Source organism: Staurois parvus, unplaced genomic scaffold, assembly GCF_062004578.1.
Source record: "Staurois parvus isolate SC_StPar_1 unplaced genomic scaffold, SC_StPar_1.0 ptg000446l, whole genome shotgun sequence".
Lineage (NCBI taxonomy): Eukaryota > Metazoa > Chordata > Amphibia > Anura > Ranidae > Staurois > Staurois parvus.
Window position 1 is genome coordinate 1,924,322 of NW_028318242.1, and position 16,163 is coordinate 1,940,484.

General features: G+C 38.7%; 1 protein-coding gene across 1 annotated transcript; it reads right to left on the reverse strand.

The window, feature by feature from the left end:
* Window positions 1-8,283: 8,283 nt before the first annotated feature.
* Window positions 8,284-15,852, reverse strand: LOC149453607 (transcription factor 15-like). Its single transcript, XM_089688118.1, has 2 exons — window positions 15,225-15,852; window positions 8,284-14,004 (listed from the first exon to the last, which is right to left on the reverse strand). Exons 1-2 carry the CDS (start codon window positions 15,771-15,773, stop codon window positions 13,972-13,974), a joined length of 582 nt encoding a protein of 193 aa, XP_089544244.1. The 5' UTR covers window positions 15,774-15,852; the 3' UTR covers window positions 8,284-13,971.
* Between the last annotated feature and the right edge of the window lie 311 nt (window positions 15,853-16,163).

Here is a 16,163-nt window from a genome sequence, read left to right on the forward strand (position 1 = left end):
CAGAAAGAAAATATCGGAGGGGGGGGGTTCCAAATATTCGGTCTTGTTTTTGTTTATATCGCAAAAAAATAACAAATTCAGTGGAGATCAAATGCCAACAAAAGAAAGTGAAAAAAATCACACAAATTTCGTTTTTGTACAGTGTTGCATGACTGCGCAATTACCAGTTGAAATAGTGCAGTGCCAAATAGCAAAAAATGGCCAGGTCAAAAAAGGTGGAAAACCTTTCGGGGCAGAAGTGGTTAACAAGAATTTTGTATATGTAAAAAGCATAGGGGCCTGTTAACAGCCATCACCCATTCAGTTTTAAAGCTGCTGGTGGGGATATCAGCAATGTTTCTAAAATACCTAGGATCTGTTGATGATGGAATGGGTTGGTGAATAGTAAAATGTATGACTCAAATTGTTTTTATAGAGGGCCCTAATTCAGAATTTACAGATAACTTGAGATCAACAACAAATCTATAAAAAAAATATCCAATAAACAGATGTGAAAAAAGACTTGTGAATCCTAAAAAAAGTCTGGTTTATTATATGAAAGTGTCTTAAACTGGAGAGTGCAAAATCTGGTGCAACTGTGCAGAGAAACCAATCAACTTCCAGGTTTTATTGCCAAAGCTTAATTGAACAAACTGAAGCTAGAAGCTGATTGGCTACGTTAGTCTTCGTTAAGGCAGACTTTGCTCTCAAATGCCAGGTAAGGTGAACATCTTCATGCATTTTTTCAATGTTTTTCTTCTGCAATGCAGTGTTTTGTTAACATGGAGTGGATCAGCTACATATGATAATCTTGCATGTTAGATCATGGTCCACTTTAAAGTGTTATTAAACCCCAAATTTTAATAACGATTATAGTAGCTGACCTGAGCACTTACCTTGTGTGCTGCCTATTCTTCTTTACAGCCCAGCTCTGTAAAAATGTGAAATTACCTCCTGCATTGGGGCTGTGCTTTTTTTTAGGGGAGAGGTGAAACAGTTTTGTTTACCTGAACCTCTGCTCTTCCAGGCAGATAGAGCTCCCCCACGCTCCAGTGGTGGACTGACTCTATGGGGTTTATTTACTAAAGCTGGAGAGAGAAAATAAGGCTCACTTCTGCATAGAAACTAATGAGCTTCTAACCTCAGCTTGTTCTATTAAGCTTTAACAATAAACCCTGGAAGCTGATTGGTTTCTATGCAGAAGTGAGCCTAATTTTGCACTCCCCAGCTTTAGTAAATAAACCCCTTAGCATCAACACGTCCAGTGCAAGGCTGTTTTTCCTGCTTGGGTCTTGATGACATCAGGAACGTAGACCACTGAAGCATAGGGGAGAAGGCACAGAAAGGATTGGTCTAAAAGCAGGGAGGAGTGAAGGACTGAATAAGTAAATCTTATATGATTCCCTTAGACCTAAACAAGCAATTAACCCTTGCAGTGCAGGCACAGCCCCACTGCAAGCGATAATTTTTTAGTTGTCTGAAGTTGGATTTTAAACGTTTCATTTCTTCTTGATTGAGCCAGGCCAAAGATCGGTGCTCCAGTTTTCCTCTTCTCGGGTGACTCCTTTCCTTTGCAGGATCCTATAAAGCCACCCTTTCGTTTGGAGAGAGACTGCAAGCCTACAATATAACACTACCAGCGCTGATATCACATCACTTGGTATCATGGGATGCAGTCCTCAAGAGGTGGATTTGGGGACTTTGTATAAAGTTATAATTGTACGCTCCCGGACCGGAAGTTCAGGGAATCAGGACAGAGCAACCCGGAAGATGTGCTTGTGGACACAGCAAGTTGTGTTTCTGCAATTTTCTTGAATGAAACAGTTATTGGGGTAGATTTACTAAAACTGGAAAGTGCAAAATCTGGTGCTTCTCTACATAGAAACCAGTCAGCTTCCATTTTTTTGTCAAAGTTTAAATGAATAAGTCAAAGTTAGAAGCTGATTGGCTACAATGCACAGCTGCACCAGATTTTGCACACTATAGTTTTAGTAAATCAACCCCAACCTTCTCAACTGAAATATATACAGTATCTAATTCTATGAAAAGCTTAGGTTTTAGTACTATTTTAAGGTAAACAAATGGGGCCCCTACAATAAAGTATCATTTCAGTCTATGTGTACTCATAAATAAATGAAATTAAGTCTTTCTTGACATGTTCTTCAAAGAATATAGTATACCTTATTCAATGTCTGTGCGGCCACCAGTATGTAAGCCATACGATACGCACTTTCCAAACCAGACTCAATGCACATATTGCCAATATTAAAAAATTGTTCCCAAACCATAGTGTCTCTAAGCACTATGCATTATGTCACAACAAAAATCCTATGGTACCCTCTTCCTGGCGAATGTTAAATTTACAAACATTCGGAGTGGGAGTAATGTGAAAAGAGAAATATCAAGACTTGAGACACGGTGGATTTACACCTTAATAATGTATGTCCCATAGGGGTGATAATAGAATGGGACATAAATGCATTTATTAACAAGGGTCAGAACAATATAAGGTTCCATATTGTTTGTTTTGCATGTTTATTCAGGGTTCCTAAAATTTGAGGTGTATTTGTATGATATACTGTAATTTGATATTCACTGAAATGTGGATTATTTTATATGCTAATTGATATGTCATGTATTATTTTATCCAACCACAAGATGGTGCTGATGTCAGGTAATAGCTTGAATGACCTATTGATTGTTTTCATTTTTTAGAATTGTTTTATAAGTGGCCGCTTGTTCCTTCACGTTCCTTAGGCTTTTTGTTGCTCCTTACTGTCCTTATATTGTGTAATGTATTTGGCAATCTTTATGCATGTAGCGCAACGAGTATGGCTGGTTTATTTCCACCCATTTCCTGTGCTTTTACTTATATTTTCGACTATTGGAGAGCAACTCAGCCATTCAGAGCCATATTTCTGGTGATAGGGTGTTTCTTCCAATTTTTGGAGCGTAATTAACCTATTGGAGAGGTGTCTCAGCCTCCCTATATATATATATAGCATGATGTCGGCATTTGGCCACACCCCTGACAAAATCATTAATGGTGAAACGCGTAGGGAGGAGTTACGGAGTGTGACATCAACGTGCACAGGGACGCAGTGGCCATATTATTGGTTGGAAACTTCCATGTAATATACTGTATTGAAATGTGACTTTTTAAAAATGTTTTAAATGTGAGCACTTTTCTTTAAATAAATGTATAACTTCAATCTTACTATACACTATGAGATGGCTTTCTTTCTTTCTTCTAATTACTATATTGGGAGTATTGCTGTCTATCTTACTGGAATGGATTCTTCAATTAAAAAGAGTAGTGTTACTGAGAGAAGCTGATGGATGTGCTGCATTGTCATTTATGGTGTTATAACTACTGTGCTTTTTGACTGTTCCCAGTTGGGCAGTCAAAATACAGGGTAAGAGGCAGTGTATTTGGTTTTGAGGTGGAGGTTTCTTCCTTTGTGTGTCCTATTTCTTTGAACACCATCAACCGCAGCCTATATAATGAAGATTTAAGTGGACTTTCAGCACTCTCCCACTATTCACACCACTCTTTGGACTGCTATATGCACTTTTTATTAATGCATTAATTAATTATTTTATTAGATAGCGCTGCACTGTTGTTTTACAATAAAGTATTTTGACCAGTATCAATAAAATATAGGTTTATTTTAATGTAATTCTTTCCACTGCATGAGTGTGAGTAAAGTGCATGCACCATTGTGGTTCCGAGGCACTTGTGAAGCTGAGAAAGGTAAATGCTGGCACCTGGTGGTACTATAGTTCATTTATGTCATGCTTTCAAATGGAAAGCACTATTTTAATAGTGTTACTATACTACTATATCTCTACAGAAAAATGATGTAACTGCTTATGTCTATAAATCAGTAGGATGTTCTTTATTGATAGTAAATATAAATTTTTTGTAGCCTCTGATCAGATCTCAATGGCAGATAAGAGATATTTTGGCCATTTCCTCTATACAAACTGTTTTAGTTTATGTGGGTTTCCTCCAGGTATTCTGGGTTCCTTCAACAATCCAAAGACATGCTGGTAGGTTAACTGACTCTGTCTACATTTGCCCTAGTATATGTGTGTTTGAATGTGAGTTTGTGAGTTAGGGATCTTATATTGTAAGCTCCTTGAGGGCAGGGATTGATATGAATGTGGAATATACTGTATATGTAAAGCCAGGGCTTTTTTCTCAGAGAATAGGTTCAGGAACTCAGCAACGCCCCACTGCAAGGCCCTCCCTTTCCGCAGAAGAAGAGCATGCAGCATCAATGGGTAGGCTTTATAAAGGCATTGTTTAATACCCTGAGTGCATTATGCACAAGATTCAGATGTACACTACATACAGAGTGCAGGGTTCAGGAGTGTGCTATGTACAAGGTGTGGGACTCAGGAGTGTGCTATGTACAGGGTGCAGGCTTAAGGACACTAGAGTGGCTGGCCATTTCCTCCTCTACTGTCATGGGGATAGTGCAGAGAGGGCTGTGTGCATAGCACCGGGAGAGGTGCACACTGCCAGGAAAGGAGAGAGGTGCACACTGCCAGGAGAGGAACCTGTCACTTGTACATACAGAAGCTAGGCTTCTGTTTGTGAAAGAAACAGCAGTTAGTGGCAGGCAAGGGTCTAGCCCCAGAGGTGGCAGAAAGTTCCTGCTAAAAAAAAGCTCTGTGTAAAGCACTGTGTAAATTGTTGGCACTATATAAATACTTGTACTAAATAAATAAAAAATAAATGTAGATTTTTGGTTGTCTTGCTTGAATGGTTAACACAGTAAGATTACATTTTTTTAGACAATCTTGCAATTACTATTGCCACTATGACCACTTGCGATCCTTGGTGAATTACAAAACTGGAACTTCACCCCTACCATTGATTTCCATCTGATCTTTCTTTTGCCAGGTTAATATTTAGGTTAATGTGCAACAACATCTTACTTAATCACATGGGGGTGGGGGCGATATCTGGGGGCCCCCTAATTATAAAAGAAGGCTTTCAGATTCTGAAAAGCCCTGTGCCTGCAGACCCCCACAGCCACTGGGCAAAGGTTGTGGGGAAGAGGCCCTTGTCCTCATCAACATGAAGACAAGGTGCTTTCCTAGAAGGAAGAGCATGTGGCCTATTATGTTTTGGGAGGGTGCACATCTGTCCCTCTCTTTCTTGGCCATCCAGGCTGCTTGCTCAAATAATAACCTAGTGTGGATTTTTGGGTGGGCCTCATGGAATGTTTTGTGTAGTGTCCCTCTTAAAGTTCCTACCAGACCTGAAAGGCCTGATATATATTATGAGGAACCCCCATGATGGTTTTTTGTGCAGGGATTCCCCATTAACATCTATATCAGAATCTTGTCTAGAACAAGGGTTTGGTACTGGTGAAGATAAACCTTAATCATGTAAACAAAGGTGATAGTATAAAAAATGTCATTTAAGTCTGATATGAGTTTTAAGGTTACTCCATGCAAAAAAATAAAAATCATGAGCCCCCCCCAATTCTATGCCAGAACTTTAGGGTCTGTACAGATTTTAAGAGGGTATCCACTCAAAAATCCACACCAGACCTCAATCTGATCATGCAGCCTTACATTTTTAATGTTTCACTTTAAGCATCATTAGAATCACCGCTCCCCACCAAATGGGTTTTCTATCAGCCTAGAAAAAGGCCATTACTGTTTTTTAGAAATTTGTTCCAAAGGGTTTTCAGATTTGGCACCCAAACTTCAGTAATTTTTGTTGAATTCTGCTCTAACCAAACCCAGGTATGTTCAGCCCATCACAAATTGTTATTCCTATGCCGACAGGTTGTGGGACATCCTTCCTGGGTCTTCCAATTCCTTATAGTTCCTCCATGTACTCTTTCCATCCATTTGCTGTGAATCTCACTCTCTTTGGTTAGTCCCTTCCCTTTTTATTTTCAAATCAATTTCCATTATTAAATTATGGTTTCTCTTGTAATATTTGCCTATTTATGTATTTATCCTTAACCTCTAATCATGATAGTTTACAAAGGGTACAGTGGTTGACAGTGTGTAGGACACTCCCTGCCAATAACTACTGCCTGAATAATTAAGGGTGTCATACGTATTTGGCGTACGTTTGGAATGTATGTACAGTATATTTATAATTGGGAAAGTTTAATATATTAGGGAAATTTATCTTTACTTTTTCACATAAACCTAGAATTTTGAATAGTACAAAAATGGGTTATTACCAGAGCTCTTAGGGGACCTAAGAAACTAGGATGGAGCATGGCTATATATAGCTTTTCTTTTTCAATCCAACTGTTATAAAGTTAGAGTTAGCCATAATGAAAGATGCTATAGTTGCACCAATGCCACTATATCCACTAATAACATAGAAATGCTGGGTTAAGTTTGGGAGCTCAAATTTTTAACCAGTGTAAATTCTTTGAAAATTCTTTGGAATTTATAACTCCAGATACAATACAGGGTATCCTATCCTTTTAAGCATGACATTGGAACTTACATTTGAAGTGTTTCAATATGTTGTGCATTTTAGATTGTATGCACATAGATATTATAGTGATTTTGTAAAAAAATTAAAAACTATGGTTCAGGATTGGAGAAGCATCATGACCTCTTGACACTTTGGTGTCCGTTTATGAACCAGCAGTAATAGATCGCTGCTCAGTTCTCCGGCATTCTCGGAGAACACAGTTCTCCTGTGAATGCCGTTTATGAAGCATATGTAGATCAGTTCTCCAAACGAAGGGAGAACGGTCTACAAACACTGGAAAACAGCTGATTTTACTATAATCTCGCGAGATTACAGTAAAAGATCAGTTTACTAAGCAGAGGTAAATTATCTCTGCTTAGTTTGCGGTCCCTCCAATTCTCCAGTTCTGGGCTGGAGAATCTGCAGGGAGAACACAGATCTCCAGTGAAGGGCTGAACATGTTCTCCTGAGTGTTATAAACTGTGAATGAGCAGAGAATAGCTGCGATCCTCTGAATCACAGCTATTCTCTGTGTCATAAAAGGACACCTTTGGTAGAAAATTGACTCAATAGCAGTCGTGTTATGAAGAAGCTATATTAACTCTCATATACCTTATTATTCAACTGCACCAAAAGGAAAGGAGAAGAGGGAGGATGAGTTGCTCCTCTGACTTATTCCCATGTGCCTGTAAATTTTGCTATTGAGCTCTTTAAAACAATAGGCTTTTTTTAGCATAGGGAGTGAAGATGTCCCTAAAAACACAAGAAAAGAAGCAAAAATAATGTCAATGCAGCACAATGTTCTGTATCAGGAACAACAACACTGAAGAACCGCTTTTCCTGGTCAGTCCACACACTACACACCCCACACACCTGCCGAGAGGGTGCTCACCCAGCTTGTAAACTGCACAGTAGACAATAGCAATCCCAGAAGTGTTATGAGTAAGTGCTAACACGCAATACATGTCAACCTTGCTCTTGTTCCTCCATTGTATGTGATTCTGCCTGTTTGTATTTTATCACATCAATAAAGCCGATCTGCTGGAGTGCGTCCATGTGGGATTTCTATTGTCTAATGTTCTGTATCAGGTAATGAATAATAATAAAAAGGAAAATATATTAATAGTCCCTACATCTGTAAAACCATGTAGCTAGCAGTTTATTAAACTATTGGTTGCATCATTTTTGTCATTGTTTATTCTAATTGTTCCATTGATTAGATTATTAAAATAATTTGATATGACATATCTAATTGCTTTGTATTAAAACGTTTATAGTGAAGTATCAATTGGTGCTTCCATTGATTGTTTTGTTCAACAAAAAAGGACTCAATCAGTGTTTTCTTGGAGTTAAAAATGTTTGAAATTGTTCTGTTGAATGATTATTAGCCTAAACAATCAGAATTGTGTGACTGGTACAAAACAGGGAACACTTTTACATTTATAATATTATTCGACTCAGGGTAGGGTCACAAAAGAGATAATAGTGCATGTGATTGTTGTCAAATGAGAGGATTTTTTTATCCAAAAAATGATGCCCAGTAGGATCAGAGCATTTGATATATGCACTGGGATAATAAAGTAATCATAAATTCAGTAAGGAATTTCCTCAATATAACTTTTGCCTTAACAAATCATTCTTACATTGCTAATCTCCTGGAATACTCCACATGTATAAGAAGCATAAGAGTATGTCCATCCTATAGGGGGTACAGCTTGGGCTCCATACTTTCTCCGGGCCCTTTTGTAGCCATATCTATTTCCAGCTGACCAGAGGTGAGAAAATATAATTTTTTTTCTTTGCAGAGAGTATCATTCCAGAATTCACTAAACACAAATATATTTAGTTTATTGATTTCTTTAATAAAATAGCTTTTAGTATATACAAATACAATAAGAGTTTTACAGCATGAAAATATCACAAAATAGATTCTATGTTAAAGGTAGGTTTTGAAGCTTTAAAACATCAACAAACGTGTGTTCCAGCTTAATAACTGTATCTCAAGTTATGTACACCAAATGTAGAAAAATAGAATTTATTTTGCACTACATTGCATGTATAATATTTTTATTACTGGTATTTTAACACCATATTAGCACCCGTTACTAAACTGCGTAGGAGTAATTTACAGTTGAGTGTCAGTTTTAGACAAGCCATGCAAAACTGTGTTCAATTCAAAGACCCAGTTATAAAAAATATGACATCTTCTTGAATTCTTATTCTTAACCTAACTGGGTCTAGATTTGTATCCCCAGCTGGGTCTTTGAAGCTTTGCTAGCATGAACTTACACTCTTTAAGGGCCCATTCACACCAATCCCTTTGCGAGAATGCTTGGAAAATACATGCGTTATCATGATGTGTGATAACACACACTATGTGCATTGGTGAACTGTGGTGCCATATGTTATGGAGGTGCGTGGAAAGACATAGCAGAGCAGCACAACGTACAGCATCCTGTGCATCGTATTGCACTTAGAAAAATACATATATTTTTCCTGCATTGAGGCACATTGCAGTACACTTATTTTTTGCTTGCATCAACAACTGAAAATGCATGCGCTGCATCACAAATGGACCCTTAGTATATTATCCCAAAATACTGTCATGCACTCTGGATGTGTGCTATTTAAACTAATATGTAAACATTATGTGGAACTGTCACTAGGTATTTTTCTGAGTCAAGTTGGCTTCAATGACCTTTCTGTCAACTAGGTCAAAAGCAGCGTTCAGTGTGTGTTCACTCACTCTTCAGTCTATTTCAGACAGCGTATAATGTGGTAAGATGAGACCGACTAACTCATAGAGTGCACTCACTGTTTGATACAGGTCCTGTTGTGTGTTCATTACATACAGTAAAGTGCACTTTTCTACATTTTATGAAATGCAGCAGACTGCCTATGTTGTCAACTGGTAAAATGTGTGCAAAGAAATGTTTAATACAGTACATTGGATGACCTATAGTACTAAATCAAATTTGGAGTTAACTTTAGATGTTCCTATGAAAAATGTTTCACAGTAGACCTTTTTATGTTCTGTATTTATTAAGCGTGTGCTTAGCAGAAATACTGTAAGTGCTGAGGTTATTAGTGGTTTCATTATAGTAATTGTATTATAATAATAATCATCATTGTTGCAAACTATTTGGCTTCTTTTATTCAGCATACAAAATGCCTTATCCAGTTGAACCTCACATCAGTGGCTGCTGTATACAGCATACTACTTAATTATTTACACAGCGCTTTAAAATCAGTGATGTTCTTGCATTACACAATATATCATGTATGAATAATACATTACATCATACCTCATAATTGGCACTTGTGTACATAGTATTTTCTTTGAAGGAGAAACTGCTTTTCTCCCTGTACAAGTCATTGGGATTGCAGATGCAGTTTAGAAGCAAGTTAGAAGCACTTCCAAAGAAAGTACCTGGAACTGACCTCAAATGCAAGCTGACTGCAACTCAAAGCACTCAGATTTTCAGATGGGATACAGATGAAGACCTATCATTTCTTAGTAATGTGCCTACATAGCTGCTTGCCAAAATGTATCAAGTATTAGGCCTCATACTTATGCCCCTTTCACACAAAGGGTCTGATCAGGTCCGCCTGTCAGTTTTTCAGGCAGACCTGATTGGAGGGTCAATTCACACCCAAGGACTGGCGGGTGTAAACTGCACATTTACACTCGCCTACCTCCAGTCGGATCCAGTCCTAAATACCTTTTTTTGTTAGCAGTATATAGCAGTCTTGTGAGCTCTATCAGTGTCCAGATGAGCACTGGTTAATCTTGTAGGAGAAGTTTTCATTCTCCTCTGACTGTCCTATGAGGCTGCATAACCCCTGACTTACCTGTCTGGACAGTTCTCATTGGCCCTGTGCTGATCACATGCACCCTCCCAAAGAAAAAAAAACTCAATAGCGATACAAGTCAAATTGAGCATGTGCAGAGTGACTCCTTGAGCTCTGTACTATCAGCAGACAGATTGGGGACAGTAGGAGAATGGGAAGATCAGAGAAGACATGATCAAACTGCCTTTTTACACATTGTGGAGGATTAACCCCTTAGGTTCCACAGTGATTATAACAAGCATGTTTTACTGCATAGACTGCATTTACTGCATATACATACTGATTTTACTAATGTGGGTTTAGTAACACATTAACCATAAGTGAGAGTGTGTTTTGCCTGCACGGGATGCACAGCTGCTGCCTCCCAATTGACATGAATGGGACTGCCTGCATGTAGATGCACATAACACATGTGTATCCAATGCGGGCAAAACATGGCCCTCACACCAGTGCATGAGATAGGCTCCTTTCACATGGAGCAGAGTCCATTCCAATCAGCAGAGGATTTTTGAGCAGATCCCCTTCAGAATCAGAGCTGAAAGGGATGTATGTCAGTTTTGTGACATGTGCCCATTCAGTTTGTGTCTGGCGAACACATGGGGACCCATGACAGCTCTATGGGACTCTGCTGTCTGTTTACATCAGGCTATATCTCCAATTCACCACATTTAGGTCCATAAAAATGGAAAAGCATAGTCTTTTTTCATTTGCTTTCCAGACTTGCACGGATTCAGAGGCAGCAGGATGTAGACGGACACAAGTCTGTTTACATCCGCCTGTCTATAGGGCTGCATGGAGTTTCTGATCAGGTCCACCTGAAATACTGATCATCCCAGATCGGAATCCCCATGTGCAAGGACCCTAAGTACACTTATGTGAACGAGGTATGAATACTGATACAGTTTCCTAAAAAAGAAATCAAAAAAGTCCTTAAAAAAAAAAACAGTTTTTGGAGATTTACTTTACCTCTTATCTGAACCAATAAAATATATCAACTCTAATAGCAGCACTTTAAAATGGAGGTATTTGGGAATCAGAAATAATTGTGTTAGGAACCAGCCCACAGCCTCAGTTCTACTGAAGAGCAAAAATAAAGTTTTGAGAATTTAAGGCGGAGCTCCACCCAAAAGGGAAGTTCCGCTCTAAGCCTTTGTTCCCCACTCCCTGTTAAGGATTGGCACCTTTGGGGAGCAGGGGGAGAATGGGTACCCGAAATTCACGGGTACCCGTTCCCGCTTCCGCTGCGATTGCCTAGGCGATTGGAAGCGGAAGTTGTCCTCTCTCCCTGTAGTCTTCTGGGACATGTGACAGGTCCCAGAAGACTACGGGGCCATATACAAAGCACAGCACTTCTCACGCATGCGCAGTGGGCACCCATATGTGAAGTTGCAAGCTGTCACAACCAGGTGCTCACACTGAAGATGCCGGCGCCAGGGAGAGAAGACGGCCGGTGAAACCAGCGGTGGTAAGGACACCGCTGGACCGAGGGACAGGTAAGTGGCTGTATTTTAAAAGTCAGCAGCTACAGTTTTTGTAGCTGCTGACTTTTATTTTTTTATTTTCAGGTTGAACTCCGCTTTAAGAGGGAACTGAAACATGCTACATTTTTGTCAACACAGAATACTGGGTGAATTGTAATGCACTATTTTTCTTAATTTACCTAAGCTACAATGTTCAGTATGACATTAAAAATTAAAAATGTATTGCAAATGCAAAACGTTTCTTGCATTTTACTTGCAGTGTGTGTTATATACATACATACTTAACTTACTATTATATTGCATGAATGCAGTCACACCAAACAAATTCTTGATGTGACACAGCAGTGCTCAAAACACTTCAAACCTAATGCCTGTGTGTGAGGGAGGAGAAAAAGGTAGAAGCAGCTTCAAAATACAAAATAATTTGTATTCTTTAATCATAACTTGTTTGAGAATTTTAAGGCATAAGAGACCACCCATCAAAATTAACAGCTTTTTTGGTATTAGCTGGGCAGGATTTTGTTTTTTAGAGAAAAAGGATTTTGACTACTATTAAGTATCAAGGACTATCATCAAAGAGTTTATCAGCCACACTTCAACAGGAACCAGACACATTTCAATCCACCTATGAGCAGGTTGGTTGTACTGTGGACGATCCATCAATCGACTTCAGTACAACCAGCCTGTTGGGTTTTTTTGGGCGATCAATGTCGGGGCTATAGCTGCTAGCAGTGATCATTGTATGACCACTTGGAAACCTCCCACTGTCAGAATACAATAGTGCAGTGGGAGGGATTCAAATTATTCAAGAAAAATTCCATTATCTATGGCCAGCAGTGTGGGGGCTAACTATCAGTTAGTTTCCTTGACAGGTATTGAGACATGCATTTTGAAACCCAGCCTTTGTCATGTAAACTTCACAATAAAGGAATTTTAAATAAAGTAATGTCTTGTCTAAAAATGTTTGACATACAGGAAACAATTGTTAGTACATTACAAAAACTTTAGATTCCAATAAATCAAATTTTCCTTTGCATATTGTTAACTTTGAATTCTAAGATTCTATGGGGTTGATTAAATAAAGGCAACATTTTCAGTTTGCAATGGGATTTACTCCTAATGAATGTGGTACAAATTAACTTTGCAAAGAATACCATGCAATTATGTGCAAGGAAAACAAAACAAATATATATATATATTTGCACATGATTGGATGATATAAATTAACAAATCTTCACCTCATTCAGTAAGGGAAAGTGAACAGTCTATTTGCCTTTAGTAAATGAATCCCTCTAATGGGGTAGATTTACTACAACTGCTGCACTCAGAGCCTGGTGCAGTTGTGCATAGTAGTCAATCAGCTTCCAACTTCAGCTTGTTCAATTGCATTTTGGCAATAAAACCTGGAAGCTGACTGTTTTCTATGCAGAGGTGCACCAGATTTTGCACCATGCATTTTTAGTAAATAACCCCCATATATTGTATCTTCAAGGGTACTGCGACATCAAACTCAAAAATTCCCCCAATATTATATATGCCTGTTCCTGATCTTAGAACTTGCATTTTTACAATCTAAATTAGGCCTAGATGATTTAAACAGCTGTTTGTCTGTATAAATTAAATAATCTTGCCCAGGTTCAGTTGAGCAAAAGTAGTGATGTAGATGAACAAAGGGTGATGAGAATTTAGCTGTGCTTTAGTAGAAAATACAAATTATGTCCAGACAACTGGCATCCTTATCTGGCCTTCACTACATGTCAGCATACATAAGTCTGGAGATAATAACTAGAAAGGAGGCTGGTGCTGAGAAGCACAGGTGAAAGTGTGTTATGACAACACACTCTGATGGAAGCATTGCGTGTCCAGGATTGAGTTTCATCATGTGTCGTTGGTTTAACCACCGTTGGTATCAGACTTGGGTTTAACATTTCTTGCGCAAAAAATAGCAACAACACCAGGTGCAGCTTTCCATTCTGAGTTAGATTTCAGCCACAAAGCGTCCTAAATAGAGTTGTTCCAGTGTAAAATAAAGTGCACACTATGATGGGGTTTTGACGTTTAGAAGTAGTGTTCATAAGCTGCATTGCATAAGTTCAATGTAAACAAAAGAGTGTCAAGTGGGTATATTTAGAACAGGTCTATATTCAGTGCAAGTATTGTGCAAGCTGCTCATCTGAGTGAATGTCCACATGCACCTTAAATAGACAAGTGCTTCTCCCCGTCTCTGTGCTGCAGAGAAAACACAGAGATATTAGAACGCATGCTTCATAAGGTCACTATGAGCAAAACATATACAACTACAACAAAGCAAAGAAGCAAGATAGATAGATAGATAGATAGATAGATAGATAGATAGATAGATAGATAGATAGATAGAGCTTCACCCCTCTAGCCTTTAAATTCTGTACCTATATGCTATGCATTGGTAATCTACATATGATTTAATGAATAGTTAAGGATAGATAGATAGATAGATAGATAGATAGATAGATAGATAGATAGATAGATAGATAGATAGATGATAGATAGATATGGCCACAAATGATTTAACAAATAGTTCAGTCTAAATGGATGATTGATATGGCCACATATGATTTAATGAATAGTTCAGGATAGATAGATAGATAGATAGATAGATAGATAGATAGATAGATAGATAGATATGGTCACATATGATTTAATGAATAGTTCAGGATAGATAGATAGATAGATAGATAGATAGATAGATAGATAGATATGGTCACATATGATTTAATGAATAGTTCAGGATAGATAGATAGATAGATAGATAGATAGATAGATAGATAGATAGATAGATAGATATGGCCACAAATAATTTAAAAATTAGTTCAGCCTAAATGGATGATAGATAGATAGATAGATAGATAGATAGATAGATAGATAGATAGATAGCTGTTTAACCCATTCAATTTTCATTTGTGAAATGTCACATTATAAGCATGAATCCAGAGACCAAATATAATAAGCAGTCTGATTAACTTCATCCATTAATCACTGTAACTACATTATTCTTGTCAAAGTACATTATGGATGAGGATATCTGAGGCCCAAGGCATACAGGAATCCTGGAAAATGAATGAAACACGTAACACTGTATACGTTACAAAGTTCAAGGTCACCAAAACGTGATTTTTTTTTATGTTCACATTTTAAAGAGCCATTTAATTATTAAACATGCAAAATAGGCAATGGTACGCAGAAAGAGTCACTACATAAATTCTTGCATTAGCAGTCAAACTATAATAAAATAATATATGTAAAGATTTCTATCATTGTTTCTTCTCCGATAATACAGTACAATATAGTTTACTGTAATGACTGACTGTTATTGCATTACAACTGTCGCAGCAAGGATGATTGACAGCTTGGCCTGTCAATGACTTGTACTATGCAGCGCGAGTCACATAATGTAAGTATACAGTGCTTACCATCTTTCTTTGATTGCTGAGACAGAATGTACAGATGGGTCTGGGTGCTGAGCTGGCCACAGAGGCTCTATACTGGAGACATGGTTGTCCATCCATGCAGTCCTCTCCTAACAGCAGGATGTTAGCTAGATGTGAAATGTAGCTGGAAGCCAGCCTCAGGGTTTCTATTTTGGACAGTTTGCGGTCTGCAGGCTCTGTGGGGATTAGTGTCCTGAGGGCAGTGAATGCTGTATTCACACTATGTGTTCTGTCTCTTTCCCGGGCATTGGCAGCTTGTCTCTGCTTGCTTACTCCAGACAGTCTGCCCTTCCTCTTCCTTTTACCCCTGGTGTCCCCATTTGAACAGCTGTAGCCTCCATCGTCCCCTCCACCTAGAGATTTGTCTGAGCTGTCACTTGTGCTCTCAAGATCTTCAGCGTCGGAGAGCAGGCCACCACTGCAGTCAGAAGGTTGCCCAATGCCACCACCCACACACTTCATGGTCCTGCAGTCCACTCCTGTAGCCTGTGACTCTGTCCTCATGAGCAGCACCATCCCCCGGGCTCCCATCACTTTTATGCTCAGCAGGCAAACAGCACCTGTTAGTAGCGAGCAACTCCACTTGATCCACTGACACCTCAGCAAGTCATTTTTTGAATGGTTGCTCCATTTAGACTGAGCATGTGGTTGCTCCGTAAGGCAAGAAAGGTGGGGTTGGTTGAGAGTTATGGAGCCTGGGGCAATGGCACCATCCTAAGCAGTGCACCTGTTCATGTTGTCATGTTGCGGGTAACAGCTAAAGACAGAAGCCCAGCATCAAAAGAGTGCGAGGGGACAGACAGTGTGTTACCCAGCATGACAAGTTTGCTCAATAAATCTAAGTAATAAGGTGTGCCGCATCATACTGACCTGCATTTTGGTTTACTTTTCTCATATTTTAATTATTTAACATGTGATAAT

Bases quoted from the DNA above. Each gene is read 5' to 3' on its own strand.
- LOC149453607 (XM_089688118.1), bottom strand. From the start codon at position 15,773: ATGGGAGCCCGGGGGATGGTGCTGCTCATGAGGACAGAGTCACAGGCT. The intron at 14,005-15,224 runs GTAAGCACTGTA...TTTTCTCTGCAG, and splicing joins TCAGCAATCAAAGAAAGATG to CACAGAGACGGGGAGAAGCA.